At 39.8% G+C, this 26,385-nt stretch overlaps 1 protein-coding gene across 2 annotated transcripts in view; it reads right to left on the bottom strand.

Moving 5' to 3' along the window:
- LRP5 (LDL receptor related protein 5) overlaps positions 1 to 26,385 on the bottom strand; it is a 121,706-nt gene that overhangs the window by 77,851 nt on the left and 17,470 nt on the right. The window contains exons 1-2 of one of the 2 annotated variants that reach the window (XM_082192052.1): positions 17,003 to 17,051; positions 10,774 to 11,170 (exon numbers count right to left, since the gene is read on the bottom strand). In XM_082192052.1, the coding sequence (XP_082048178.1) occupies positions 10,774 to 11,170; positions 17,003 to 17,036 (431 nt within the window). In that variant the 5' untranslated portion in view covers positions 17,037 to 17,051. Of the gene's footprint in view, positions 1 to 10,773; positions 11,171 to 17,002; positions 17,052 to 26,385 lie in introns of those variants that run through there. The other variant, XM_082192051.1, reaches the window with a different exon arrangement.

Here is a 26,385-nt window from a genome sequence, read left to right as displayed (position 1 = left end):
CTGGAGTCCTCCCACCTCCTTCCCAAAGCTGGGAAAGCACTAACTGTCAAAACCTTCATGCATCCTTCCCAAAGCCTAGCCCCTTACTTAGTGGGCTTTGAGATGGCGCCCCCTGTGCTCAGCGCCCAGTGCATGCACACAGTCCTGGTGGGTGCAAAACTGATATCCAAAAAGAACTCTTATAAAAGTGGTTCATTAATGAAGTAGTAGAAAGGTATAGCGTTGTATCCAGTAGTGTCCCTCCACTTATGGAAGGCACTTTTGATCCAATAGTGGGGAGGCTGGGTAAGAGATTTTAGCCCACTTCCCCATTCCATTTGCAGCCGCTTCTCCAAAGGCTCACTGCTGAAAGTGAAAGAGGATTTGCAAATATCACACTAACACACTTTAGGTCCATGTAAGGTTCTGGTGGATAAACAATGTTTAGCCAGCAAAGGGACACAAATGGATACAAACCCAGCTTTTGAATGTCAGGTTGTGGGTAGTCTCTTTACAGCTGTACACAGACTATAAATGTTAGGGGAAAGTTATTATTAATCCCTTTCTTCATTGTTTGGCTAAGCTAAACAAGGCTCAACATGCCATGCTCAGTCTACTTTGAACATCCAAGAGGGCACAACCCACAAAGGTGGACTGCAACAGAACTATTTCCCATTCAGACATATACTAGAACCAGCAGCACAGTTATTTTAGACTCTGGACTTAATGATTTAACAGGGGAGAGTGTTTCTTCAAACCTTAATTTGTATTAGTTCACTTGCTCCAAGGCCAGCACCACTGCACTGGGGAGGCCTCCTACTCATTCTGAGTGGGGCCCAGGACCTCTGCCTCAAAGTCTTGCCCTGATTGTACCACTAGGTATAATCCAGTGCAGAATGAAGTTCTAGGTCTGCTGCTTTAAAGCCTAAAATGGCCCACCTGGGAAACAAGACTGAATTTGCACACTTCCTAATTCTTGGGCCAATTAGAGCTATTCAAGACACAAATGACATGGTACTCCAGAGCTAGGAAACCACAGCTCTTGCCAGATACAAAGTATCTTAGCATTTTAAATTGGAAATCCCTGAAAGGATTGTTCAAGCAGATAAGCCACAAACAAAAATTATTTATTATTGTGGATGCACCAGGCACTGTATAGATATTTTTAAAATACATTGCCGAGTTACTGCCTACAGACTCGCAATCTTTTTTTAAAACAAACAAACAAACATGAGAAACAGAGGGAAACTGCTCAAATTTTGCTCAAGCTGGGAAAGAGTGAAAGTTGGATAGTTCAGTTGGTAGAGAATGAAACTCAATCTCAAGCCCCATGTTGGGCAAAAGATTCTTGCATTGCAGAGGTCTGAACTAAATGACCCTCGTGGTCCCTTCCAAATCTGCAACTCTACACTTCTATGATTCTATGAAGGAAAGCATTCAAATTAACCTAGAAATATAAAACAATACAAAAGAAATCCAAGCACTACATCAAGAGGGAAATGCGTAAGAGGAGCTAGGAGTTTTTAATAATTTTTACAATGATACTGAGAAGAGGCCAAGTGAATATTTAAAGGAAATTGGTTCCACTCATAAGAGTCCAAAATAAAAAAAAAGATTCAGAGAGAAAAACAACAACATGAGTGTGAGCGTTTAATAAGATTCATATGTGGTGAAATGGAGGGACCAAGACAAGAGACAGAAACCAACAAAAACAGAAATTTACATTTGATAGAAAATGGGGGAAAGTCAATGAGGGAAAACAAAATAGGTATACAATTATTATTGTGTAAAGAAAGTAGGATGAAACGCAAGAGTCAAGAATAATATCAGTGTTATCATACTCCTCCCCCCATGTCACATGACTCATCTGGAGGAGACATCTAAGTTTTGGGGGTGGTCATAAATAAATTATATTAATTTAAGAATGGTATAGCAAGCACTATCCTAATCCTGCATTATAATTTTGGAATTATTGAAGTTGGGCTGCAATATCCTTCTTTGCTATGTGGCTGGATATCATTTTTGTCCTTTTTGTTTTTGTAACTGTGTTAAGTTGAAAAAATAACCAAATCACTTGTGTTATTTTGTTTTAAAAAAAGAAGAATGGAGGCAATATGTCTAAACAAAAAAAGCACAAAAAAACAATGAAGCTGACGAACAATGACTATGAGTTGTCCCACCAGTGAGGGGCACAGAATAAAGATACAAGAAATTAAATGCACATATACTATTAAGGAACAACCGCTTTGGGCTTCCAAAACTAAGTTCGTATAATATCAGTAACCATACATATTAAGCAACCTCAGGATAATCATAACTACATTATGGCTTACACATCTGCAAGGAGGTGGTAGGTTTTAAATCAAAAGCTGGAGCAAGATGAAAGCCTAAGGCTGGGCTCCAAAGACTTACATTAGTAATGCCATGTGGGATTTTTTTATTTCCTTCCTTGAACAGCAGACGTTCACCAGAGCTTATCAAAATCTGCTTTTGAAAGTCCCGTCCCCCGCCAACTTTCAAAAGCAGTTTACCATGTGTCAATGGGGGACTGCAGTTCAAGAAACCTAATCCCAAAGTCTTCTTGGATACATGAAAACCATTCTGCACATCACTGGATCTCAGCCAAGGAGCACCACATGGTAAGTCCTTTAGCAATATGGTAATTTGCCACTGCACTAACCAAAGGTATGTGTGTAAACAGTACCTCACCAGCCCATGGGGGGGGGACTTTTGGTCTCTTGCCTCTTCCAATTTCCTGGAGTTGTTGAGGTAAAAGGACTACACATCAGCCATACAAATCTCATTGTTCTAGATAATTTGTTCATGCCAACATTAGATTATAATCAGACATCTGGTACTGCAAACATTGGCCTAGTTCGTATTTAAACCATAGGCTAAAACAAACTATTGTTTAATGTGAATTAGCAGTACACTAGTGCATGCTGCTCAGAAGTTTACTGATACTCCTACTACTTTGTCATGTTGTCCAAAACTGTGGTTTGATTCTCTCCAGAAGCAATAATAACCAAGGTCTCTTCAAGGCTGACAGTTTGTTGTTTGGAGAAAAACCAAACCACAAGCCCAGGTTTAGATGGCATGAGAAGCAGACCCTGGCTTGTTTTCTTCTGTGGCAAAGCAGCAGGAGGAGTTGGGAAGGAATGATGCCGGAACTTTTTACATGAAAGTGAAATTTTAAATTTGTTATAAATTATGGCTTAATGTTACATGCCATTGAAAGCACAGAGTAAAAAAATACTGCAAAAGAGATTTTGTGGTGAAAGTGGGTGGTAGAATGTTGAATGGTATTGATCCAGCTCTGCATGCAAATTCCAAGCAAATTGCCAGAAGAACTTCATGGAGAATTATGCATGCTCTACATTTGCACATGAAAAATAATAGTACTTTAGCAAAAGATTCCCCACCCTGAACTAAAAAATGTTTGTTCATAAAAAAGAGCATGTTTCTGTGCTAATTGACTTGTTTGGGTTTTTGGTTTTTTAAAAAGACTTTTATTACACTATATTTTCTCATAATGAACTTAAAATTTTCCAGCCACCATTGCAAAATTTGAATTCCAATCCTTTAAAAAGAACAGCAAGGGTTCTATCAAATGTTTTCCACCAAAATCTAAAAGGTCAAGTGTTGAACGTCTTACAACTAGAGAACTGAACTATTTTTAATGGTGCATTGTAGGTATTTTCTAACGACCCAACAAAAAATATATTTTCGCTTCATACATCTAGAGATTAAGACAATAAAAATCACAAGCAACTTATTCAGTCTTGTGTTGTAAATGCCCCCTGATGAATTCTAAGATTACTATGCTATGTTCTGTCTTTTGCAATAAAGCAATACAGAGTAGTACTCTTGACTAGGCAAATAACTTCTAACACTAGGAGTCTTGCATTCATAACCTACCATGAATAGCACAAGCAGAGACAACTGAGAAAAAGTGAGGCAGAATGAAACAATTGCTGCAAAATAAAATCTGACCAGGATGGAAACTTCGATCTGGAATTCCTATCAGACTGTTAAGAAACTACAGTAACTTGAAGAAAAACAGATATTCCGCTCATGTTATTATTTTGTCAATATGCTCCCATCATGCCTTTTGAAAAAGATGGGAGGGTGGCAAGAAAGCATTGGGAAGCCACCATCATCACAAACAAGCCCCTGATTTTATTTGTGGGGAGGTGCCAACTTCCAGCAACAGGCCCATCCCCCCCCCTTCCAGTCCGGGGTTGCCCTTGGCTGCTCCTATGAATGGAGCTGGAGCAAGAGGTCACATTTTTGAAAGAGGTCATCCTCTCAAAGTCAAAAACAACCTTATAAAACACTTGAGTAACAGGGGAAGGCAAATTTAGAAAATACTTTGCTGAACAGTAACTTAGCTCAGTACTCACTAGCTATCTTTTTTAAAAAAAATATTTTTAATTGATTTTCAACATGAAAAATACATATCACACCACATTACAACTTTAACAAATTTTCTCGTTTTTGGACTTCCTTCAGCCTCTCTGACAATCATCCGAATTAAACTTTTTGATTACACATTTCCTAAATTAGCTATTGCCTTCTGTCAAATCCTTCCACATCTATTTTTCTTTTTTACAATATTTCTTAGGTTTTTACAGAGCTTCTTTAAATGCCACTAATGTAATTTCATTGTCACTTATGCATTCCCAATATTCCCTTAACTTTCCCCAGTCCTCGATGAACTTTTGATCTCGTAGATATCTGATCTTCCCTGTTAGTTTATCAAGCTCTGCATAATCCATCAGCTTCATTCTCCACTCCTCCAATGTTGGTACTTGTTCTTGTTTCCAGTTCTGGGCTAGTAATATTCTTGCCGCTGTTACTGCATATTTGAAGAGTTTATAATCCTTTCTATTTATTTCATTTCCTATAATCCCTAAAAGAAAGGCCTCTGGTTTCTTAACAAATGTATATTTTAACATTTTTTTCAATTCATTATATATCAATTCCCAGAAGCGCTTCACTTTCTTACATTCCCACCACATATGGTAAAAAGTACCATCCTTTTCTTTACATTTCCAACATTTCTTGCATGTTTTATACATTTTTGCAAGTTTTACCAGTGTAATATACCATCTGTAAATCATTTTCATAACATTTTCCTTTAACGCAGTATATGCGGTAAATTTAATATTTTCGTTCCATAATTTAATCCAATCATTAAATTGAATATTATATCCAAAATCTCTGGCCCAATGTATCATAACAGATTTAACTTCTTCATCCTTTGTATGCCATTCCAGCAATATCTTATACATTTTAGATAAAATTTTACATTCATTATTTATTATTTCCATTTGGAATTTTGAATCCTTCTCTGCAAATCCATATTCCTTAAGATCTTTTTAAAACATTTCATTTATTTGAAAATAATGCAACCAATCATATACATACTCTTTTACTTCTTCATAGGGTTTCATTTTCCATTTCCCCCCTTCCTTAACAATCAAATTTCCATATGTAATCCAATTTCTTCTCATATTGATTTTTTTGACACTCATAACCTCTAATGGGGATAACCAGTGCGGAGTTTTTGGTTCGAGTAGGCTTTTATACCTATCCCATATTTCTATCAACGATCTTCGGAAAATGTGGTTCTCAAAACCTTTATGGATTTTCTTCTTTTCAGACCATAGATACGCGTGCCACCCAAATCTATTGTCAAATCCTTCTATATCTAACAACTCTGTGTTTTCTAATTTTACCCATTCCTTTAACGAACAGAGACAAGAAGCTTTATAATATAATTTCAGGTCTGGCAGGGCGAAGCCTCCTCTCTCCTTAGCATCTGTTAGTAACTTAAATTGAATTCTTGGCTTCTTACCCTGCCAGATATACCTTGAAATTACTCTTTGTCATTCTTTAAAGGTCATAGTCCCTTTGATTATTGGAATTGTCTGAAACAAAAATAACAGTTTTGGCAGCATGCTCATCTTTATCGTTGAAATCCTTCCCCACAACGATAACTTCATTCGTCTCCACACCTCCAGATCTCTCTTTATTCCATTCCACACTGGTATATAATTATTCTGGTACAAATCAATATTCTTAGGGGTTATCCAAATACCCAAATATTTCACCTTCTTCACCACTTCTATACCTATTTGTTGTTGCATTATTCCTATCGTCTCTTGATCCATGTTCTTAGCAATTATTTTAGTCGTTTTCTTATTCAATATGAATCCTGCCACTTGACCAAATCTTTCCACCTCTATAAGTATGTTTTTAACACTTTCCAAAGGTTCCTCCACCGTTAGAACCAGATCATCAGCAAAGGCTTTAACCTTATATTCATTCAGGCCTACTGCAACCCCTTTTATTACCTCATTTTCTCTTATAGATTTTAGAAAGACTTCCAGGACCATGAAGAATAAATTGGCGAAAGTGGACACCCTTGTCGTGTACCCTTGGTTATCCCTATTTCTTCCGTAATCACATTATTAACAATTAATTTAGCTTTCTGTTCGGTATATATTGCCTTTATTCCATTGAGGAATCCCTTCCCCACCTCCATATATTCTAAATTTTTTAACATAAAATCCCAATATATATTATCAAAGGCCTTTTCTGCATCCACAAATATTAACATAGCTTGTTTCTCATTCCTGGCAGTCAGATATTCCAAAATATTGATTATATTCCTTACATTGTCTTTTATCTGTCTGCCGGGTAGGAAACCCGCTTGATCCTTATGAATAACTTCTTGTAATATTTTTTTAATCCTCTTTGCTAAAATACTTGCAAAGATTTTGTAATCTGTATTTAACAACGAAATAGGCCCATCGTTTTTGACTTGTGTCAAATCAGAGTCTTGTTTTGGAATAAAAGTAATAAATGCTTCTTTCCATGTTTCTGGGATTTCTCTTTCCTTAAGAATATTATCCATAACTTCTTTCAAGGGTATTGACAGGATGTGTTTCATTTCTTTATAGTAACTTGCTGTAAATCCATCTGGTCCCGGAGCTTTCTCTTTTTTGAGTTCTTTTATAGTCTCTTTTATTCCATCAATTTCTATTGGGGCGTTCAGCTTATCTTTTTTTCTGTCGGGATCTTCTGCACCTTTTTTTCATTTAAATATCTTTCTATCTTCCTCATATTGTTCTTCTCTGTTATTTTATATAGATGTCTGTAAAAGTCCAAGAATCCTTTTTTAACACCTTTTGGACTGTCTAATCAGAGCCAGTGTGGTGTAGTGGTTAAGAGCGGTAGTCACGTAATCTGGGTAACCGGGTTCGAGTCTCCGCTCCTCCACATGCAGTTGCTGGGTGACCTTGGGCCAGTCACGCTTCTTTGAAGTCTCTCAGCCCCACTCACCTCACAGAGTGTTTGTTGTGGGGGAGGAAGGGAAAGGAGATTGTTAGCTGCTTTGAGACTCCTGAAGGGGAGTGAAAGGCGGGATATCAAATCCAAACTCTTCTTCTTCTTCTTCTTCTAATCTTCTCCCTCCACGATGATTTTGTTGATTGTATTCTGTTCTTTTCTTTTCTTAATTTGCCATGCCAGCCATTTGCCAGATTTGTTAGCCGATTCAAAGTTCCTTTGTCTCAATCTTTTTATATTCCATTCTACTTCTTTGTTGATTATCATCGCAAATTGAGTTTGCAAAGCCTTTATATTCTGTTTTGCTTTATCATTATTCGGTTTCTTAACTAATTTTTGTTCGTTTTCCATTATTTGTCTTAAAATTTCCTTCTTTCCTTTTTCTCTGCTTTTATTTTTGATTGCATTCTGCTGGATGAAAAATCCTCTCATAACCGCCTTGCTGGCATCCCATACTGTATTCATTTTCGTACCCTTATTAGAATTATTTACAAAATAGTCCATCAGATTCTTTTGGGCTTTCTCAACAATTTTTTGATCATCTAGGAGATAATCATTCATTCTCCATTTGAACGATCTTTCTTCGTATCCATGTAATTCAGGTTTTATTGGACTATGATCTGAAATTACTCTAGGTTGAATTTCTATTTGCCTGATTCTTGGAGTTAATTCATTTGAGACCCATATTTGATCAATTCTCAACACTGACTGATTTGGGTCTGAATAGAATGTACTCACTAGCTATCAAACCGTTTTTATACAAGGACAAGAGAACTTGCCCTTCACATTTATGTCACAGCCATAGTATCAAGGGGTATTAAATAAGTTAAAACAAGCATTCCTTCTCTCCTATACAGAGGAAATTTCTAGTAACCAGCAGAACAGGGCAACCCACCAAACAGGACACCAGACTGAAAAATCTCCTATACTTGGCACAGATAAATGACAAATGTTATGGATAGCAATGTGAGCCAAATTAGTGGGAAGAGTTATGAACATCCCCCAGTCTAGTCACAGAAGTAACAGTACAATGACGCAAAGGAGAAAAGAGGTAGCTTCAAGCTGCTGCTTAAATTCCTGGTTTCATGGCCTCATGAGAGGCATTTCTAAATGCACCTTTTACAATTTCAGTGTCCTCCCCACACAGATCACTCCCATGTGTCAGATATCTAACTGGAGTGGGAGAGGTGTTATGGGATTCCCTACTAAGGAATGTCCATCATCCCCCCTCCCCCTTCTCCAAGTATCCTGCCTCTTATTGAAAACATTATAGTTAGGCTGATTAATTTTAACGAGACAACTCCCAGTTTTAAGATTGCTTTGCCTATGACCAGTCTCTGGGTGTTACTGTTAGCTTTGGTGATGTAAGCTGCACTGAGCACCATTTTTAAGGCAGGATATAAATATTTTAAGTAAACCAAACAGTCAAAATGTATCATTCCTCAGAAACCTGTCTGGAAATTGCGATTAGCAAATCCCTGAAGCTAAAGATCTAAATCTTTACAGCCTCGGCTATAAAAGCTAATGGCTCTACCATCTAGCTGTTAACGGATTCCCTTATACTCTGTATTTGGGCAAAGATTCATATGAGAGCTTATACAGAAGAACCACACTGTTCACTTAATTCTTGTTCATAAGCGAAGCTTTCCATCCAAAAAAACCCAAACATGCAAATTCCACAGCAAGATGGTAATCCATCACAGGCCTTTTAAATACTTACGTGAAAATGCTTCTTGATTCCTGCCATTATATCCCACATCTATAAACACCAAAACCTTTATAAATAGTAGGTACAAGGCAGGATGGGAAACTGTATTGGGCAAAGGACTGGCAGTCACCTCTTGGGTCTTTTCCTAAAGGACACTTTAGCTCAAATTAAGGTCTCAGAGCCAGCACGAAATGCAATGATGCCAGATTAGCCAGTTCAAATAAGGGGGGATTTTGTTACTGCTTCCCTGATGGCTGGTCTAGAAAAACCATTGTTGTTAAGAGAGAAAACAGAATGAAAAGCCATCCTAAGTGGAAAAGCCATATTTGGGAAACAGCTCTGCAATACAACCACATTTATTAAGTGTGGTCAACCAGAACACTGGGATAATCGGGAATTCAGAAAATTGGTAGCATCATTTCCAGATGGCCACACCGACAATGAACAACACTGTGGATATGAATGAAGCCAGTTCATACAAACTGAACATAGTGCTATTGCGTCTGAGTAAGCACACTTTAGATTACACTACATATGTAGTTGCACTCAACTGTGTTACGTTTATCTGAACTAGTTCTTGAACAGCCTTCAAAATCTGCCATGCGCCAGGCACATTTTGCACCTAGCTGCTGACCACATGCAACCAAGTGAAGATGCCTGGGCAGCAGGATGGCGTCTTACATCTCTGCCATCTGGAGGTGCCTGGGGATCCTTGGATCTTGACTGTTTTCACACATTATCAACACATCCTGTAGAATTCTATCCATGATATTTTATCTGCACAATCAGAATGAATTTCAGCAGCCAAAAAGTCGTATTGAAAAATAGGACTTTTGAGCTGTCTGGCCCAAACACTGCGACTAGGCATTCCGCTTAGCTATTTGGCGCCTAGCTTATATATCTTAGTATCTAACAGTGTTCTTGAACTCTTTTTAAGCTCTGTGCCTGAACCAAAATGTTAGAATACCCTGATGGGCCTGGATCTGAAATGAAACCAAACTCAACAACTTAATTGTTTGGTTTCCTGCTCACACTTGTTCCAGCCTTCTGTTCATTTATATTACAACCTTGTCAAAGCTGAGATTGCCTCTTTTACCAACTGCATCACATGTAACAAAACAATGCATTTAAGGTGCTAGCAGAATGATCTGTAACAGTTAACCATTTACCCCAGCACAATTGTGCCAGGTAAACAAAACCTCAGTTTAAAGAAATCTGTAGCTTGCAGATACCTGGCTGATTCCTTCCCTACGCAGAGGGTACTTAGGCACATTCAGATCTTTGGGGTAATAAAAATAAACAGCCTCTTTTACTTGCTAGAGCTTACAGAGCATTAGACACCTCAAGCCATTTGATGAATTTGAGAACTCATTAAAATTTGCATAACTGAACCTATTGCACTTTTATACACAAAACTTCATTAAACACCTTTAACTGGTCATGTTAACTGGAGATTAAAAAATTAATAACATTCGGCTTTTAGGAGAAGCCTAACTTGGAAAAATGAGACTGTTTTAACATTTTCTTTGGCACTTTAGTCATGGCACTCTTCCACGGCCTGCCATTCCTTCACAAGATGTATTTAAATCTAAACGTATGTTCAGAGAAAAATACCTTGAGAAAATAGAAACTGAAACGAGATTATATTTTTTGTAGAGACAAAAAAAATCCTATCAAAACAATCATAATCCTGCAAACCAATGCAAAAAGTTTAAAGAAGGGATGTTTACCCATGAGCTGGATCCAGGGCTATTGCTCTTGGCTGGTCAAGGTCTTGCCAGAAGAGAACTTTCCTAGATGTTCCATTGAGATTAGCAACTTCTATCCTATTCGTTTCAGAGTCTGTCCAGTACAATTTTTTCCCAATCCAGTCACATGCCAAGCCATCTGGGGAAACCAGACCTGAAACGATGACGTTCTGCACCAGGTTCCCAGTTTGATTAAAATAAGTCTGCTTGATGGCTTCTTCGCTCACATCGGTCCAGTAAATAACACCCTGTGAGTACAGGAAGTCCACTGCTGCAGCATCTTCTAAGCCACTGACAACAACAGTTGATTCCATCTTCACTCCTCCAGCATCCACCAGTCTGACATCTCTCCGGTTAGCAAAAAGCAGGAGGGGAGAAGCTATGGAAAAGAAGAACAATAAAGTGTTATGTATGGTAAACCGTCACTTCTAAAAACAGAGCAGTGATGCCTAAGCGCTATATTACATCTTGGGATTTCCATTCAAGTAAAGTATTTGTTATTTGGCATTATTATGGCTTTTAGCACAATGCCACATATTATATTGTTTTTAAACGTTCAACAAACTTTGTAATCATTTGGTAAAAGAAGAGCACTGCCTCCAGACATTTACTGCCTTTAATAATCTTTGTGCCCCACCAGTTCTTTCATCAATTCCAACTTAGTTTCAATTTTTTTTTTATAAGTTTGATAAATTAATGCCCAGGAAACAACTCTGAAAGCCAGAGTAAGTGGAAATTTACCAACCACCTCCAGGATAAAGACAAAAAGTGTGTATTTTTTTCTCCATATCATTCCTACAACTGAATACCTCCAAACTCAATTTACTCAGTGACAAACTGACTCGTTTTTCAAGCAGGACTTTTTGTGTTTTGCTTCAACCACCAACTAATGACACAAGCATTAACAGACCTGAAATTGCTTCCAATCTGCCACTGGGCTAGATTCATAGTTCTTGTACTAGTATGAACAGGTTAGGCCCTGGATACGGTATATTAAGGACAACCTTGCTATGTACGTTTCAGGCTGGACATTTTGAGAACATTTTGTGGGGAGAACACTATCAGTGGTTCCCCATAGAACAGAGGCACAACTCATGTAAACAACAAGTCATGTCTTCAGTATTGTCAGCCCACCTGTTAGGGTTGCTATATTTCAAAAAGTGAAAATCCGGACACAAAATGAAGTTTTTGAAAAAAAATTAAGGAAATTTGCCATATGCCCAGATTTTCCCAGAATCCCAGAAGCTATTTCTGCTCAGACACTGTTACTGACTGCTGTATTCTGGCTATGTCTGGGAAATTCCGGGCGTATGGCAGCCCCAACCTCAGTGGAACTCTCTCCCACTAAAAATCAGACAGGCACTGTTCCTGCTGCGTATCAGATGCCTAGTTAAAACGATATTATTTCAGGATGCCTTTGAATCATAAATGTTTCTCTGATGTTTAAATGATTTGATTTAAAAAATACTTCTGGAGTTTTGAATTTCTTAGGCTTTTGTGTTTTAAGCGTGATATGTTGGCAATTTTTATCATCGTAAACTGCTTTGGTGAAAAGCAGGATATAATTTTTAAACAACAACATTCTAAAAGAGCCCCCCCCCCCCAATAGCCAGGCACTACAAGTTCATCCACACACTACAGCAGCAGGTAGAGTATGTTCTATGCTTATGATAATATTTTATTCTCTTTTTAATTATGCTATTTAAATGTGCATTTTATATTTGACTTCCTTTAGTAATGTTTCCTTTTGAAATGTTAAGGGTTTTTTTGTTGTTGTTAACTATTCTGCATTAAATGTGCATTCTGTGGCTTACCTCCTTTGTAATGAATTATTTTGAAATCTTCAAGGTAATATTTTAGTTTCCTGTTAATTATGTTGCTTTGTATGTACACTTTGACTTTCTTCAGCAATTGTTTTATTTTGGATTATTTTATTTGTTGTTTTAATGTTCTGGAGGAGACTCTTGAGAGTCCCATGGATCCATTCTGAAGGAAATCAGCCCTGAGTGCTCACTGAGAGGACAGATCCTGAAGCTCCAGTACTTTGGCCACCTCATGAGAAGAGAAGACTCCCTGGAAAAGACCCTGGTGTTGGGAAAGATGGAGGGCACAAGGAGAAGGGGACGACAGAGGACCAGATGGTTGGACAGTGTTCTTGAAGCTACTAAAATCAGTTTGACCAAACTGTAGGAGGCAGTGGAAGACAGGCGTGCCTGGCGTGCTCTGGTCCATGGGGTCACGAAGAGTCGGACACAACTAAACAACAACAACAAACCCCTTTGAGACCTTTTTCTTAGAAATATAAAGTGGTATAGAAATGAATAATTAATAAAAGTTCATGAAATCTCCAAAGAGTAACTTGCATGCACCATTATAAGGTGCATTAAAGGTAAAGGGACCCCTGACCATTAGGTCCAGTCGCGGACGACTCTGGGGTTGCAGCGCTCATCTCGCTTTACTGGCTGATGGAGCCAGCGTACAGCTTCCTTGTCATGTGGCCAGCATGACTAAGCCGCTTCTGGTGAACCAGAGCAGCTCACGGAAACACCGTTTACCTTCCCGCCAGAGCAGTACCTATTTATCTATTTGCACTTTGATGTGCTTTTGAACTGCTAGGTTGGCGGGAGCAGGGACCAAGCAACGGGAGCTCACCCCATTGAAGGGATTCGAACCATCAACCTTCCGACTGGCAAGCCCTAGGCTCTGTGGTTTAACCCACAGCGCCACCCGCATCCCTTGCATACACCATTCTAAGGTGCATTAGTGCCATCTAAATCAGTCACTACTTTCAAGCAGGAACATACTTAGGTCACTGGTTTTTTTCTGATACCACTTCAGATGGTGAGAAGGATTGCCTAGGAACATAGAAAGCCACCTTTTTCTGACTCAGGACATTGGTCCATTTAGTTCAGTACTGTGTGTCTGGCAATGGCTTTCTGGGGTTTTAAGCAGGGATCTTTCACAGTCTTACCTGGGCATGCCACAGACTGAACTTGGGACTGCTTCATGCAAGGAGATGACTAACTAATGCCACATATGTTACTTATACATTACAGTTGTTCCTTGGTTCTCAAACGGAATCCATTCCGGAAATCCGTTCGACTTCCGAAAACGTTCAGAAACCAAAGCACAGCTTCCTATTGGCTGCAGGAGCTTCCAGCACTCAATCGGAAGCCACGGAAGCCACGGAAGCAGCATCGGATGTTCGGCTTCCAAAAAAAGTTCGCAAACCGGAACACTTACTTCCGGGTTTGCGGCATTCGGGAGACAAAACATTCAAATTGCAAGGCGTTTGAGAACCAAGGTACGACTGTATATTCTTTTGCAAAAGTTGTTCGACAGAGCAGCAAGCTCCAATGATTGATCAAGCAGCTAAATTTTAATTAATTAGCAAAAGCCAGCTTTAACTGGTAGAAATCCAAGTTTAGTACATATATTTATTTTTTCTGGTAAGATACTGTACAGGGGAATGAAAAATATTTATGATGATGTTTCTTAACAGATAAATGGTTGCTGTTGGAAATTGTGTAGTAAGCAATGCTTTTTAAAAATCACACTTTCTTAATATGCAAGTGTATTACATCAATTTAAAAAGCGTCCTGAAAAATACCACCTCCTTTAACCACACTACCTTGTAAATAAAGTGGGATACCTATTAGCATGGCTGTCTTTATTTAGATAGTTGCATATAACAAAGGGATGACCCCTCAGCATTAGATTGTTTCCTACCAATTACAGCAGTTAACACTAATGTAATTAACTTAATGGAATACCAATATTCCAGAAGAGGGCACTAACTTCTACAAACGGCAATATTTCATTCAGGATCTGCTCAGTTCAGCAGCTTTCTAATGTAATCCAACACAGAACATTTCTCTGGCAAATTATTTGTCACTTCAAGCCCTTCGAGCAATTCCACAAGTCCAAGCAACAGCTGCTAGATGTCTTTACTAATCAATTGCTGACTTTCCCCACAAGAGGCTTGTAGCTTCAGCTGATGTTTCAGACTCCTAACATGCATGGAGTTGAGATCCAGTTCTTTGTTAGTGAACTCCAAGAACATCATCTAATACACATACTACAATAAAATATATACTATCATCGAATTGCTTTTCTTTATTATTGTTGTGATTTATTTTTTGTCTTCTAGATAAGTCACAAGGAAATGTTCAAAATATAACACAGCTTTTAAAGCCACAAAAAAAAAAAATCAGAAAATGAGTTTTTAAAATGAAGGTGGGTGTTCTGCCATGCAACTTTCATCTATACTGCAATACAATCTTATAACTGGGATTAATTAATATTTTGACTGAAATATTCAGGACTTGAATTAGAATTATGCATGACTGTTTTGTTGTGCATTTGGCCTTGTACTGAAGTTCATCATATGGTTAGGTTTCCAATATTCAGTCCATGTTCTCTTTTACATCTTTGGCTTAGTGTTACCTTTAGAATTTCAACTCCATGTATATTTAAAACAACAACAACAACAACCCTGCAACCTTCTCAATCCACACTATTTTACAAGGCAATCAAATAATACCTAAAAGACGGCATCTGACCATTTCGTACAGAACTCCCAGCACTCTAGCTGCAACAGCTCTAGCAGCAAGATCCAAGTTTGGTTTCCTTCTGAGGTCCCACCAAGTTCAGTGGAACCATCTCCCACGTAACTGTGCATAGGATTACAGCCTTAGGATTCCTTGGAGACCACCAGGGCAATTATCCCTGCTTAAAAGCAGTAGTTTGAAGGGCAGATGTGCCCCTAAGGAATCTTGCAGCTTTGCAAGTTTATAAAAAGAAACACTGCCACATGAATATGCAGCCACTATCATATTAGGCTGGCAACGCTTTCTGAAGCATTCAAAGGGGAAGATGTACAGACAGCTGGCAAACCCCTCTGCAAGGTAGTGTATACAGTGGTACCTTGGGTTACATATGCTTCAGGTTACAGACTCCCCTAACTCAGAAATAGTACCTCGGGTTAAGAACTTTGCTTCAGGATGAGAACAGAAATCATGCGGCGATGGCGCAGCAGCAGCGGGAGGCCCCATTAGCTAAAGTGGTGCTTCAGGTTAAGAACAGTTTCAGGTTAAGAACGGACCTCTGGAACGAATTAAGTACGTAACCAGAGGTACCACTGTACATGTGTGCGTGGTTGGTTGTGAACTGCCCCTTAAACCAATGAGAAAATGATAGAGCATGTGTAGGAATAGAGCAACATATCTAATAAACCCCTTTCTGATTAATTATAGGAGGAAATCGAGGAGACTTAACACTATGGGGAAATAGAATCTTTGAGAGTAACACAGGCTCTGAGCTAGTAGCAGTTATGGCAGAATAAGGATAAGTCAAGCTCACCACATACAGTTGCTTAGGCAAGGTGATGAACATGGGGTCTGGGGTAAGAACAGCTTGAGAAATGTCTAAATGAGGAACCAAGGAGCAAGACATGACATAGTGTGCTGTGTTGTGGGACCAAATTTGCTTATCAGTCTGGAATAGCAAGGCAAAGAACTGAGGGAGAGGTTATCACCAAGAAGACAAAGATCTAGGAAGCCAATCAGAAACAAGCACTCCAAGCTGGCTGGAGAGATAAAAAAGGCTGTAATTGGCGAGATACAAGATGCAGGGCAGGGGTGGGGGAGGAGAAACACATGGAAGAAGGACAAGAAGGACACTCCCCAGGGAGTGGGGAAGACCCAGGATTGAGAAACTAGCTAGAAAGTAACTAAGTGCAAGGGAAAAGCAGGAGGAAAAATATGGCCCATGGTCTGCCCTATGGGTAGGCAAACTAAGTCCCGGGGGCCAAATCTGGCCCAATTGCCTTCTCAATCCAGGCTGTGGACGGTCAGGGAATCAGCATGTTTTTACATGAGTAGAATGTGTCCTTTTATTTAAAATGCATCTCTGGGTTATTTGTGGGGCATAGGAATTCATTCTCCCCAACCCCCAATATGGTCTGGGCCCCCACAAGGTCTGAGGAACAGTGGACCAGCCCCCTGCTGAAAAAGTCTGCTGACCCCTGGTCTGATCTATACATGAGGCAACTGGAAGTCACCTGAGCTAGCAAGCTAAGGGACCATTATGCATAAGAACCAATGGCTTTGCATGTGTTGCTTTTTCATTTGTGCATGTTTTGTTGAAGTTGTAGCATAATAACATTTCAAAGTCATTTTGATACCATCTGATCTATCACTGTTTAGTTCACCTGGTAGGAAGACTCCAATGGACTCCAATTTCATACTTCTCCCTTTCTGATGAATCTGAATGGGAAATATTTTTAGGGGGGTGGCCATAATTGCATATAGACAACCTCCCCTCTCCCCACCACCTGCCAACCTAAAATCACCAACAAGCCACAGCAAAGCCAATTGACAAATCTCTCCCAGCGTCTAGTGGTAACACCATAACTGGACCCAACAATGTCATCCACAACATTGGTGGTTCATTCACTTGCTCATCTTCCAGTGTGATTTATGACTTCGCCTGTCAACAATGCCCTTGTGCATTCTACACAAAATAGATGAACCAGTCTCTCCACATAGGAGTAAATGACACAAATCAGACACTGAAAATGGCACTTGGGAGAATATTTCAATTTCCCAGGGCAGGCCATAACAGACCTTAATGTAGCCACTTTGGAATGGGGGGGGGGTAACATAAATGAACTTAATTACAATACATCAATAAATTCAATGCCATCACTTATGGGTTAAACAGAGACAAAAGATTTTAGCTTTTTTATCATCTGTAAATTAGCTTTTCAATGCCAAGATATCTGTGCTATCAATGATTGTTTTTAATGAATGGTTCCCTGCCATAGGTGTTAATACAATCATCTCAGCAATGCTGAGTAAATCCTCACCAATATGCCACTATTAAAATGCCTATTGAACAAATATTTATGCTGTAATTGTTTTAGACTCAATTTTTCCTTATTGACTTTTGACATTCACCTTACAATTTTCTCCTTTATATACCTGCTAACTAATATTTCACATCATGCATCTGATGAAGTGGGCTTCAGTCTCCTACCAAAACACATTTGTTAGTCTTTAAGGGAAGATATACATGGTTCCTTTGCAAATCATACAAGCAGAAAGGATGCAGTCACATTGTCACAGCACATGCTCTGCTGAAACTGAAGTCCTTGGGGTAATGTAGCATTTGTATCAAGAAACTATATTAGCTCCTTATAGCATTTCATAGCTGTAAAGCGTGTTAAATACCGTATTTTTTGCTCTACAAGACGCACCAGACCGCAAGACGCACCTAGTTTTTGGAGGAGGAAAACAAGAAAAAAATATTCTGAATCTCAGAAGCCAGAACAGCAAGAGGGATCGCTGGGCAGTGAAAGCAGCAATCCCTCTTGCTGTTCTGGCTTCTGGGATAGCTGTGCAGCCTGCATTCGCTCCATAAGACGCACACACATTTCCCCTTACTTTTTAGGAGGGAAAAAGTGAGTCTTATAGGGCAAAAAAATACGGTAATTCTATTCCGTCCTGTCTGTCTGTGCACATAGGATTGAGCAATGCAGAAAAGAATCATATTCATGTATAAGGAAATGGAGATACACTCAAAATGAAGTTAGAGAAGTAAAAGATGCCCACACTAAAGGACTGCCCCTTCTACAGGCATTCAGTACCCAATGCTAAGGTACTGTTGCACACAGCCCAGCATTCCAAGGAAAGCGCATAGAAAAGCTTCCTAAAGGAAAAAGAAAATACCAGAGAGTAGGTAGGAAAATACCACATGGCAGCTACCAGGCCCTATGCCCTTCTTCAGCAACATTCAGTTTAACCTTGAGGGGTACTGAGAACGCAGCCCAGGAGAAAGAAATGAAGCCTTTGGAACAATAACCAAGAACAAATTGGAGGCGGTTGATAAAGCCTGCTATGTAGATATGTGCTCCACATTCATTTCCGTCTGCTAACATAATGAAAAGCCATAAATTTGCTGAAGCATTTTCTTCCTGATGTGTGGTCCAACACACATCTAACATGGCAAATACTTGTGTCCATGATGAGCCAGCCCTATGCATAAAAGGTGAAAATCCTTTTATCTGCTCAAAGCGGACTCCAGCAATGAATATGGATGACTGTAATGTGTTTTGCTGGAATTCCATACCTGTCAATTCTTGTCTACTTTCAGGACAGAGGAAGCATTACCCAGACTCCTGTACTTGGGGGGGGGGGGACTGAACTAGATGACCTTGAAGGTCCTTTCCAACTCTTACAATTCATCCATGCTGCTGGGCGAATGTTCTGGTTCAAAAAAATAAATAGGTATCTGTTTCAGTGCTGGGGAAATATATTATGCCCTTCGGCAGGAGCATAGCCTTAAGGAATAACTTCTAAACTTTTAACAACTGCATAATCACTTGGAAAGGCTCCAAACGTCCCTAATAGGCAAATTCTGCTTGGAGAGGCAGGGCACAAGGTGGAGACTATGGCAGAAGGGCACTTTTCTTTTCAAGTCACCATGCAGGAAGGCCACACACATGCTTGGTTTCTTCTCTGTGGAAAATGTAGCTAAGAAGCTTATTTGACACAAGAAAAATAAATTTTAACAAATGGGAGGATGTGGTCTGCTGCAAACAAGACTGGGATTATTATGCCTTTGGGGTAATCAGAGATACATGCTCATACCTATTAGCTGCCTATTCAGAACACATCTGCATTTACAAAGAGGCTCAGACCCGCATTTGCATTTAAAAACTACAGTTTGCAGAGGAAACTGGTATAGTGTCTTATTTTTCCAATGCGTAAGATAACCTACTTGGAGATATAACTGAACAAGAAATTGGCTACCACCCAATATTCAGGTTTTATGGGATACAGCATCTTGACAAGCTTGACCTCAGTCACCAAAGGGATGCCCAAGCAAAAAATAAGTTGCTCAAAGATGCTTGGATATGGGTAGGCCACCAAGGGAAAGGGTTTTTAAGTATTGTGGAGCAGCCAAACACCATTCAGTAGCCCCTGTATGACAAATACCTTCTATGGAGGAGAACTGTGCCTGAGAAAGATTGCAGAGAGTTACTGAGGGAAGCAGGATTTTTTTTGGGGGGGTGTAATTCTGATATAGGGACGTGGGTGGCACTGTGAGTTAAACCACGGAGCCTAGGACTTGCCGATCAGAAGGTCGGCGGTTCGAATCCCTGCGACGGGGTGAGCTCCCGTTGCTCGGTCCCTGCTCCTGCCAACCTAGTGCAAGTAGATAAATAGGTACCGCTCCGGTGGAAAGGTAAAAGGTGTTTCCGTGTGCTGCTCTGGTTCCCCAGAAACGGCTTAGTCATGCTGGCCACATGACCTGGAAGCTGTACACCGGCTCCCTCGGCCAATAAAGCGAGATGAGTGCCGCAACCCCAGAGTCGGTCACGACTGGACCTAATGGTCAGGGGTCCCTTTACCTTTACCTAATTCTGATATGAAAGGGAGAGGGACAGAGCAAAAGGGGGAGGTTTGAGGTTACTTTTTAGGGTTTTGAAAAATATATTATTCCCCTCAGGACTAAGTCAGCAAGATTAATCTACCTTGTTACAATGGCAAATACATGGAACAGGTGGAGCCAAAATATTATTCTTCATTTTGGTACACCAGTGACATTTTGAAGAAAGCCTCAGCCATTCACATGTATGTCTTAAGGCTCAGTCCAAACTCCCACCCCTGCCACAGGGACAATGCTGCATCCACAGAAGGTGAGTTGAGGCCTGTTTAAGATCCAGTGGATCCTAGGCCAGCCCTGCCCCTTTCTACCCTCAGAAGAGCCTGCTTCAGGGATGCCACCAGTGGGCTTTCAAACAAAGACCCACTGCATTCAGTGCAACATTTCCAAGGAAGCATGCACAGAACTTCATCCCTAGGCATTCAAAAACCAGGGAGGGGAGAAGCTTCTTTTATTATTTGGAATGACTACTTAACAAAAACATCTTTAGACTACTTTGTGTTTTGCACCCAGCCCTGTTCCACTGGCAGCTACTACTGTAGAACACCTGAAATCCATTGATCACTAACTTCAAAAGATAGATTAAATGTTGATTTTCATGCAATGAACCTTCGTATTTAACCTGAGTTTAAACTTGTCGGATATAGTCCTCTAAAGAAAGGAAGACTACTCCTTTCATCCTGGAACAGTGTGTGTGTGTGTGTGTGTGTGTGTGTGTGTTTTGAATTCCTCACACGCAAGCACACAGTGGCATAGTAGGGTTTTCTTTCCCTCCCATGGAAAAAAAATGTAGGTGTGAAATTCATCCAAAACAAGAAGTCAAAGAAACTCAGTTCCTGTTCCTTCCTCTTTTTTATGCCTAACCTGTGACTACAGCAAGTCACTTTTGTAGAATAAAAACTTTTGGAAAGGCAGCTTAGGTTTCATGAACCACTATGACTTGTGTTGTAGTTTCCAAATGGTATTAGGAACTGTCAAAGGCTACAACTTTTTCTTAAAATTATGTTTTCCCTATTCTGTGTCATCTATTTTGAATCTGCAAAGCTCATTGTTGTATTATGGCTAGAAACACAATATGCAAAGGGTATAATCATATAACTATCTACTGCCACTGGTAATGCTTTATTGACTGTAAAATACTTTTTAGATCTTATACCATAAGTTACTATAGAAATGCACACTGCTACATTAACAAAAGAAAGAGGTAGAAGTGTCCTACATTCAGTTCACAAGCAGGGGGTGGAAATACAGTACATTTCCTTGGCATTAAAAAACACACCAAACAATAAAAACCCACAATGTCTTCTCCACTTCACCATCTTTTCTATTCACAAATTTTGTGGAAAAAACTCAAAACATCTCAGCTATCAATCAAGGCAGTTTCATTTCACTTTTTTATTCTGCATGTTGTCCACAATGTTTGAAATTTGGAGAAAGAGAAAATTAAAATTTATTTTAAGAATCATTTATGCACAGAGCTACAACAGATGTCAGAGTCTGGTTTTCACCCCTTCTTTAAACTGCAACAGCCTATACTTTAAGCTGGTTATTATATACAACCTCCTGTAGAGCAATTTCATCCATGCCTCCATCTCAAAATATGAATTATTTTTAGTGACAGTCTTATGTATGCCAAGCATTGTTTTGGGTTATCATACTACAGTATAGCAAAGACAGGAAGACAGTCTGAACCTCTATCAAAGAAACCTAACTCAAAAAGGAGCTTAATAAGTTCAGCACCAAGGCAGAAGCTATCAGACAGTTCCCCCACAAAATTTCTAGAAGCAAATTTATCAGAAAAGTGGGAAACTATCCCCCCCCCCGAATTGTTACTCAGTTTAGACTGTTTATGAAGAGTTGCATAGTTCAGTGTGTGGTCCCATGAAAAAAGAAAAATCCCCTAACATTTACCCAACTTAAGTCACTGCACACATTTAACGATTTATTCTTGCACAATGGAATACCCCCTACCTCTCCTCTCCTAAAAAGGTAAAGGTAAAGGTACCTATTTATCTACTTGCACTTCGTGCTTTCAAACTGCTAGGTTGGCAGGAGCTGGGACTGAGCAACAGGAGCTCACCCCATCGTGGGGATTCGAACCACCGACCTTCACTTCATGGGGGAGGGGCTTACAGTCTGTCTTCTTTTGAGGTGCTTTTGCAATTTTACAAGAATTATAATTAATTATTATTATTATTATTATTATTATTTAAAAATTGATATACCACACATCATCAAAAGATTTCAGGGCAGTTCACAGAATAAAATACAAGATAAAACCCAAGTAAATGATTAAACCAAAACAGGAAAATAACCTTGCCCTTCCCACAATGCAAAAGTCAAGACCCAGAAAGGAAGCAAGATTTTGTATAAAGAAGGGGCATGTTGTTTGAAAAAAGTTGGCTCTATAAATACATCTCTTTCTGTGCCACCAGAAGTTTTCCATCATTTAAAAGTAACCCAAAACACATTTCCCTTGATTACTGTGTATCAGTAATAATTTTTAAAATCACAAAATTCACCCCCGCCCCCAACTTTACAAGCAAGCATCACCCTGTTGAGTGTTATAAAATTTGGGCAGCTAGTCTTGGGTTTGTTTTGCACAGGCAAGAATTGCACATTTTAAGGGCTCTTGTAAAAGATACATTTTCTGTACTGTATAAGTTAAGTTTTTTGCAATAATTATAGGGTTTCAGAAACCAGAGAGATTTATTTCAGAATCTTGGTTTTACTTGGCAACCTACAGTTTGTTACTGCTAACATTATTATTTACAACGAAATATAGCACTCTGATTATATACTATTTCATTTGGACAAAGTTACTTTTATTTCCCTGGAGAGACTAATGTCAAAAAGACATTGTCCAAAACAACAAAAAACCACATTCTCTAGCCAAGTGGACAAAGGTGCATTCTGAGAATATAAAGCAATTAAAAAGCTTTCTCAGTTTTATTATATTCTTGTAGCACACAGAAGTGCGCACAGAAATGTCACCCATAGCAACACTGGAGCCTTGCTGACCACTTCGCTCATGGTCCATAGTCCCCTTCTGTCCAAAGTGCCTATGCTCATCTTACACACCTCTCTTGCTCGTTCATTTTCTCAATCCACTGCCCTCTCCAATGCTATGCCCTCAGATACACTGCCTGCTTGGGCTCACCAACTTGACTAGATTCTCTTGTCACTCAGCCAGTCACCCTGACAGTCCCAACATCTACTCCTGTTCTTCCACCCTCACCTCAACCGGCACACTGCTCCATCCACTGCCTTAAGACATGAGTTTTTACTCACATCTAAATTTACTATTAGTTCATCTTTCTCTTGCAATATCAGCACCTGAGTGCTCAGGATGCTTGTAAACATTCCACGACGTCACCAAAATTCCACTTCTAGGACTCAACACAACGTCAGCACAAGTATCCAGGCAACCGATTCCAGTCATTAGTTCATGCTGACATTAACAACCAAAGAAGTTCACATACAAACTATTTCTATGGAAACCCATCAAAGTCCCTCATCTTATTTGTAGTGCATATTGATAAACTGAAGGAAACAAACTTGCTCTCTCTTCTCCTTAGTCTACACCCAGTTCTGAGGAGTTGCATTACAGTGGCACCTATATATCAAAGCCCTAGTAGGTGACAGAACAATATTTGTCATCCTAACCTATTTTCCAAGTACACGGTGGGAGCTCAATAGGAATAGGAAACATGAATACCACGTAGACTTGGTTTTTCATTGCCCAGAGGGGCTCTGGCATGCCTCTGTATTTAAAATTACCAAAGCACAAAAGTTAAGACAGCTAACAAACCATTTCTGAATAAAGGATTCTGTCCTAAATTTCACTTCCCTTTTTGGTAAATCTCAAAACAAAAAACCTTTCTGGAAAAGTTACAGACATTCCCAGAGGCTCCAGCTTCAGATATGAATGTTTAGAGGAAGTTACTTGTTGCAGAGTTTTGGTTCCTGTCCTTTACAAAGAAAAAAGGAGCCACAGATATAGCCCCTGAGAAATTAAAAAGGTTTAAATTTGTTGAAAACAAAAAGAAGGGAACAAAGTCCAGCTGCAATTAAGCATACAAGCACAAGTCAGGTAGCAAAGTTTCAGTACCAAACCCACTCCACACCCCTACACCAGTCTTCACCAAACTGTTGCCTTCCAGATGTTTTGGACTAGAAATTTCGTCAGCCCCAGACAGTATCACCATGCTGGCCGGGATTAGAAGAGTTATAGTCCCAGACATCTGGAAGGTACCAGGTTGGCAGTTGTCCTATAAACAATTCAACAACAGTTTCATTTCAAATGTTCATTATCTAATACCCGAAAAGCAGTAACAAGAACAATAAAGAAGAAAGGAAAAAAGATCAAGGCAAGAAAGAGAAAGGAAGGAAGGTTGTGAGGAGGGAGCGGCAATATTCCAAAAAACAGCATAATTCCAGACAATTGTCCTTCATAAGCATATTATCCAAAAATGCTTCCTCCCCAAAAGGAATCCAAGAGAAGAGTGTTCCTGCCATTTCTGTGCCTTTTTTTTACTTTAAAAGTCCATACAGTGGCTACAACTTCGCAATTTATTCTACAATTTACTGCCAATCTGCTTAGTCAATTCCTAAAGGTCCTGGTCACCCTTGCCTTCCTTATTCCTATATTTGAGAGATCACCTGTATGGTCATCTCTGTGATCTATGGTCATCTCTCTTTTCCTTTCCCATTCTTCCTCCTAAGCCAGCACCAGCCTTTGTGATTAAGAAAGTAAGAGTGGGTTCACAGTTTCCAGAGAGTCAGGAAATTGGGCCAAAAGGCCCTATGGAGCTTGTATTCCAGTTTAAAATATGACATGGCATACTGCTGGACTGGAGGCTGGGGGAGAGATGAAGCTGAGAAACAATGACTTGCCTAAGGCCTCCTAGTTCAAGGTGGAGGCAAAATCTGAGAGCTAGACAGTTCCCAGCTCACCTTCTTAGCTGCTACATTACATCATGTATGCCCTGCTCTTTACTAGAAGACAATCTGATAAGAGTGTGCGGAAAGCAAAAACAATACATAGTATTCACCAAGGATGGCAAATGTTTTGGACTAAAAGTGGGGTCATCTTTCTTGCCATGACAACAGGGCAGACTTCAGTCAACACTGAAATCTATGGCAGATGTTACACGCTGCTCCAACCTGAGCCTATGATGGAGGTGCTCAAAGCATTACACTCCAAGAGGCTCTTGCTTCTTCCATGGCCACAGCCTTGGATGCCAGCAGAAATCAGCCATGGCCCTCTGCCTCTCTGCTCCAGCTTGCTCCATTTAACAGAGTGAAAACAGACTGTTTCCCTAGAACACCCCTCAAGTCTTTTGTCTCTGCCCATTAAGTCAGAGCTCACGGGTGGGGCTCCACCCCTTTGTGTCTGACATAGAGCTCCCACTTTCTTAATGGCTCATCACCTTGCCTTTGTTAAGTTAACAACTCATATTTAGCGGGCCATTATCAGGCGGGCCTGGCTATTCCAGCAACTGAATTCCTGCTGGATCCAGCATTCAGGAGGCTTGATTTAAATTCTATTACCTATCAGGAATTTAGGGGAATCTGGCAGCCCCAAAGCCTGGCACCCACTATTCATATACCCACAACTCATAACAGCAGAGTTCAATTCTTGGCTCTATAGGTTCTTGACTATATACATCATGATGATCAGGTTTGTTTTGGGATTTGTCTGGTGAAAACATGAGCAAACTCAATTTTCTTGCATTCTGGGGAGCCAGACCTATCTACGCTTCATTAAAATATTATGAATAATAAGTCGAAGGCCATAGGCTGACAAGTATGCATCACTTTATGCATCTCTTGTGCAGTTTCTGAATTCAGATGCACAGATTGCAGGCATGCTCCCCTCATGTAATTTAAATCTCATCAGGAGGAGAGCAGTGCCATATTCACTTGGTCTCCTGTCCACATCCTTGCTGGCCCTGTTGCATGCACACAGGCTCCCCATGTTATTTAAAATCGAGGGGGTGCAGTCCCTCTCCCTTCTACGGCAATTGTGATCAATGATAGTATACCCAAAAGGCAACGAATGGCAACTGAGAATCCCCCAAATTGATACTGCGAAGAAAACAGAACTACCACCTTCAAAACCCCTACTGATTTGTGATGCAT

The sequence above is a fragment of the Podarcis vaucheri genome (genome assembly GCF_965113315.1).
Source record: "Podarcis vaucheri genome assembly, chromosome: 1".
Classification (NCBI taxonomy): Eukaryota; Metazoa; Chordata; class Lepidosauria; order Squamata; family Lacertidae; genus Podarcis; species Podarcis vaucheri.
The sequence above is the reverse complement of the archived record's forward strand: the minus strand, read 5'-3'. Positions and strand labels throughout refer to the sequence as shown.